The 6,000-nt window shown below is 42.3% G+C and overlaps 1 protein-coding gene across 1 annotated transcript in view; it reads right to left on the reverse strand.

The window, feature by feature from the left end:
• mcf2l2 (MCF.2 cell line derived transforming sequence-like 2) overlaps positions 1 to 4,592 on the reverse strand; it is a 100,017-nt gene extending 95,425 nt beyond the window's left edge. The window contains exon 1 of the mRNA XM_041040195.1: positions 4,459 to 4,592. Within this exon, the coding sequence (XP_040896129.1) occupies positions 4,459 to 4,474 (16 nt within the window). The 5' untranslated portion in view covers positions 4,475 to 4,592. The remainder of the gene's footprint in view (positions 1 to 4,458) is intronic.
• Between the last annotated feature and the right edge of the window lie 1,408 nt (positions 4,593 to 6,000).

Raw genomic sequence — 6,000 nt, forward strand, 5'->3', positions numbered from 1 at the left:
ATTTGTAATATTCATTTGATTCAACAGATTTTTTGCCATTATTAAACACATAATTGAAGATAAACCTAACTTTTATCTTTGTATCCACTTTGTTGTCTTAAATATAAGCAGTTTCTCAAATGTGGGAGAATTATAATGAGGAATGCATCAGCAGCAAATAGACATTCTTCACACACACAGACACACACGCATACATTGTGCAAAGGTTGTGTTATTTTTGGGTGGTCGTTCCTCAAACTCCAGGAGAAGGGGGGGTTTCCTACTGCTTCTCAGGAAGAAGGCGTCAGCGCAAGAAGACAATCAGAGGATGTCTAATGACAGGATCTGCTGATAACAGGCCTCTCTTTCGCACATACACGCACACACAAACACACACAGTATCACACCATCATTATCACCACATGGAATATACACTACTGACAAACAGGCATGGGCCTGACAATGTCTTGACACCAAACACAAGGGTTGACTCACTACAGACACAAAAAAATGCGATTATCCCTTTGTGGCGAAAGAATATGTGCACTTATGCATGTGTGGTTGTCTTTGTTGTTGTCACCATAAACCTATTCATGAAGCTCGACATGACAAAGCAAGATTTTGGGAGGTCTTCCCATTATTCAACAGAATAAGTGATGAGAACTCAGAACACCTAAAACGTGTCATTTTTAGCAAACCTTACTCAAACGGGGAAATGTCCATATTATAAACTACAATGTGTCTGTTCATGGTAATTAATGAACATGTCACCCAGTGCCACGGTGTGGTTCACTGATGTGTTTTTTTAATAATATTTAGACAACAATGTAGATCTATGACGGAGAGGAAGAAGATTTATGAGGCTTTGGATCCACACACAATACTTGTCAGGCAGTTTTTGTTCTTCTGTGGAATTTGTTGTCAGTTTGAAACATGTAGAATATCATCATCAATTGGTTTTTTGTTGTTACTTTTTATCTATTCATTTGTTCTGAATCTTGTGTATCATATGCAGAAGAGACGTTGATATCACTGGCACTTCCTGAAAAACTGACTAAACATCATCATACACATCCTCTCACTGATCTGATTGTAATACAATCAATTACTTGTTAGATAACAATTACCTGAGAACCCGCTCCCCCACACCCCCACACCCCCAGACTGTTTTCTGAGCTCCTCATCCTGACATACTGTGACAGAAACTATTTGTGAACACCACGCTGACATGTGGCACAGTTAGTTATCTGCACAGATCAGATAGCTCCGTACACTGTATTTATACTCTGTCTCATCACTGAACATTAGTGAGCACTGGTGAAAAATGGGCCACCATATTCACATTCCTTTTACAGGGATAAACATGTATCATTAACATGTGTTTACTCCACTTCACCTCCAGACACACAAAGGGATCTCAACACACTCAATACTGCGTGTACAATGCAGAGTCTGTACAACTATTGTGGCTTTGTGGGGGCTTCTGGTATTAACCTTTACTGAAAATACTGCTGATGCACCACAGGCTCTGAATACGTCTTCAGACAGTGTTGTGTTTATGATGAACTTGCTTATTTTGTGTATTTGTAAAAATGCAGCCAGACTGCACAAGTGGTTGCAATTGTACTTTACTTACAGGGAGATGTCTTCACCCCTGCTGACGGCCAGCTAATGACAGCAAACCAAACTGCTCAGGACCAAAACAAACCTGACCTTGACTTTTGTTCTGGATGTTTGTGTGTGTGTGCAGGATGTTGTCATTGTCACTGAGAATTTGTAGCTCAGAGAAAAAAGCATTAACTGCAGTGTTTGTTTGGCACAAAACAATTAATGCACCAGATAATTAATCTGCCTTTTCAGTTTATTTAAACTGCTTAAGCACATTTTCTGAAACACTGATGCAGTTCTCAAAACATTAGGCACAATCACATCATTTCACACTGTGCAGCACAACACTTCTTTTGTCCTGCAAAGGCCTGTTGCTGCAAACGTTTTACCCAAGTCACATCACTGCCATTCAAATAACATGTTGCTCTTTCACTGCTTAAGCCAAGACAATCAAATGTCTAAGTGTGCCATTACAATCTACTGAATTTGTGTTTGGTTGATCACGTGTAATACATCTGTCCAGTGTTTTGATGGTGGATGAAATGATGCTTAACTATGAACTAAGATCCAAAGAAGCCAACCTGGACTCTGCTTGTCAATTAGGTCATGATAATTGAAGTAAATCATCATCACATGACCAGGAACACCAAGGCCCAACTACAAGACAGGGCCTCAGACAAAAGACTGACCAATAACACAACTGTGACACTGTGCAAGGACATTTGTGATGCACCTGCAAAGCTTGTATTAGGTCTCAAACACAAATAGGGTCTAGACACTAGAACAATACAGAAATGGACGTGTTGAAGGGAAGCATGGAATGAAGAGTGGAGGGATGTATAGACCTACTTTTTAGTGTGGCTGACTCAGTCTCCTGACACACCCCCAGGAAGTGGAAGTAAGACTCCATCTCAGCAACAGAGATCCGTACAGTGGAATAGGCTTGTCCATATTTACCACAGTGTGGACAATTAGACGGGAGGGTCTGGTACTGCAGCCTACCTAAAGCGTCCATCTCCGGTCATCGATCCACTTGATTTCATCTGGGGTGAGAGTGTGTGTGTGTTTTCCTGCCTACTGTAATCTACCCATCAAGCCTGCCCACTGGCTCTGCAGCAGAGACAATGTCTCCTCGATGCTTCTGCTGTCTGTTCCCCACACACACTCACACAAACACAGCTTCTTTCCCCTAAAGCAATGCTACTGCAGCTGTTCTTGCATGTGTCCCTACAGAGCCAGCAAGGTGCCTCTAACATCCTTGCTTCTCTCTGTCTGTCTCCCTCTGTGTCTCTCAGTGTGTCTCTCTGTCATAATCTCGGCATTAGAAAGTAAAGCCTATTACAGAACATTTGCATATGCCCGTCCCTGTGTCTACCACAAACACAAACAACTAACCTGCTCTGAGGGAGTGACTCCACACTCAGGAGGTTGATTTCACCTCTGTCAGCTGTGTCCCATTAATGAGGTGTTATCGTAAGTGAAAATGAAACTGGATTACACTATTGCAGCTGATGTTGACTCACACACTCAAGTCTTCTCAGCTTTTTCAGAATTCCTCACATTAAGCAACTAAAAAGTGTGAAATCACACTTTTGTGAAGCACTAACATGAACCTAATTTCTCAAACCAACAAAATCTCTTTCCATAAATTCAACTTCTGTCTCCATTTTCAGGATAGAGTAACTGAGCAAAAAGCCAAATTATCCCATATGATATGGTTTGATTAGTGGTAATTCCATTGACTAAAGCAAAGAACCTGAGGCCCCTGTATAAATATCCATCTATATTATATATTATATATATGTATCTAAGACAGATAGATAGATAGATAGATAGGTAGGAAGGTAGACAGATAGATTTTATATACAGACTCATATCTGAAAAGAGTATATATATACTTTTTTTACTTTAAATATATATCACTAGGGCGGCACAGTGGTGTAATGGTTAGCGCTGTCGCCTCACAGCAAGAGGGTTCCAGGTCCGAACCCCGGTCTGGGCTCCTCTGTGCGGAGTTTGCATGTTCTCCCTGTGCCCGGTTCTCTCCTCCCACAATCACCACATTAGGTTAATTGGCTACTCTAAATTGCCCGTAGGTGTGAGTGTGTGTGTGCGTGTGTGGTTGTCTGTCGTTGTGTGTCAGCCCTGCGGTTGACTGGTGACCAGTCCAGGGTGTACCCTGCCTCTCTCTCTACCCAGCTGGGATAGGCTCCAGCTCCCCACGGATTAAGCGGTAGAAAATGGATGGCTGGATGGATATATATCACTTGATATTTTTTTTAATGCATCACATTTTATAAATGACATGAAATGCAATGGGGCAGGTAGAGTCCCTGATGCAACCTCTACCACACTGTTACTATATCAACTGACCTGTCATCGCTGCTGAAGTAAATATACTGTTAATGACAGCAGTTCACTTGAGACATGAAAAATAATGAGACCAAATACAAATAACATCATTTGATTCTGTGTCCTGGGTTCAACAGTTTACAGTTCTCACTGCAGAGATACAGAAGGACCAGAAGCTATTTTGTCTTTTTTCCTAGGGCCACTGGACCAACTGAAGGGTCCCTGAGTGTCACCGAACGCCACACTAAACTCCAGTTAAAACAACGTCCACATCACATAAGATGGATCCTGACACACACACTAATGGGTGACTGGTTGTTGAAAGGTTCAGGGTCTCGACCCCAGGTCCCGACCCCATCACTGACAGTGCCAAAGTGGTACCAAGCAAGCAGGAGTACATCATGTCTCAACTAGTTCCAGGTGCTGACCCTTCGTCAGACAAGTTACAGAGTATGTCAACCACACACAACACACACACACTGATAACACTGTAAAAGAGTTGATATGTACATCACTTACACATTACAGATCCCATGTCGCTGCTGTTCTTGGTCTGAAACAATCCACAAATGTTCCAAATAGACAGAAGGGGCCGAGCCGTGCAGCTTAGAGCGGCATCCAGTCCAACGTTCACAGCAACATAACACACAACACACACACACACACACACATTACAGTCCAGTGACACTACAGTCCAGTCCTAAGGACTGTCAGCTCTCCCACAATACCGCATGAGAAGCCCTCCTCTTTTGTGTGTAAGAGAGCAAGAGAGACAGAGTGAGAGAGGCAGGGGAATGTGTGTGTGTGTGTGTGTGTCTGCATTTTTTACCTCTCTGGGACCTTTTCCTGTATAAACACCGACCTTGTTGGGACTAGTAGTCCTCATGGGGACCAAAGCCTGGTCCTAATGAGGCAAAAGGTCATTTCAGAGGTCCTGGTTAAGGTTAGGTGTAAGGTGTGAACTGAACTTAAGTTAAGGTTGGGGTTAGGCATGAATTGGTTATGATTAAGGTTAGAGGCTAGGGTTAGACCGCCCACAATTAATGGAAGTAAATACAATGTCCTAACAAGAATAGCTGTGCAAACTTGTGTGTGTGTTTGTCGGAGCAGGGGTTTGAGCCTCTCCTGGCAGCCTTGTGACCAGCTGAGCGGCTCAGCTCTTAACACAGTTTAAACAATTATTCTGAACAATACTCTCATCAGGCAGCAGGGACCTCCCTTCCCCTCTGCATCCTTCCCCTGTATTTTTTTTTTAATGTGTCCCTTTATACTTTGTCTGGTCATGTGTAGCAGAAGAAGAACAACAGAGGCAGCTCCGGTCAAAGTCTACACTGGATGCATTCAGCCACAGCATTGCTGTGTAAGTAAAAATAGAAAAATATGCTTTGGGTTGGAAGTTTGTAAGTAAAACACAAGGTGTTACGTGGCCTGTGAAGACAGTTATATTGATTAGAATTCAAAGGCCTTGTCTACACTGGCCATGTAGCAAAGAAACAGCAGCAGCGTCTGACTTCTGTCAGTAGCATCTACCTGTTTTTATGCACATATTCAATTTGTCCAGTAGCCTGAGAGAAAACACTGCAAATTTAAAAAAAAGTCACAAAAAAGTCCAAAGGTTTTTATGCTTGGCTTGGATAGAAAAGTTGCTGCATCAATAAAAATGTAACGTGCAACGGAAACAGGCTTAATTACGATGTACATGAAGTGTTTGACTTCACGTCACTCAAGCTGAAAGATGAAAACATCAGATCTGTGTCAACTGATGAGGAGATGAAATGTTTCTTCAAATTAATCCATGGAACAAAAATAAAGGACACTATGTTCAGTTTTCCAATGGATCCACAGTTATTTATGTGTTAAGTTGCTCACTGGGAGCATACACTGAAAATGTGTCCATGGGGCTTCCTCACGTTTCCATGTTTTTAAATGGAACAGAATCATTTAATCACATGGCTCACAACCCAGCGCTGCTTCTACAGGCTTGGGTTTTCCATCATGTGCTGTTAGCCTGTGCCATTAACTGTTCAGGAATGTGAACACGCTTCTGTAACAAGTCCTAGG

The sequence above is a fragment of the Toxotes jaculatrix genome, chromosome 6, assembly GCF_017976425.1.
Source record: "Toxotes jaculatrix isolate fToxJac2 chromosome 6, fToxJac2.pri, whole genome shotgun sequence".
NCBI lineage: Eukaryota > Metazoa > Chordata > Actinopteri > Toxotidae > Toxotes > Toxotes jaculatrix.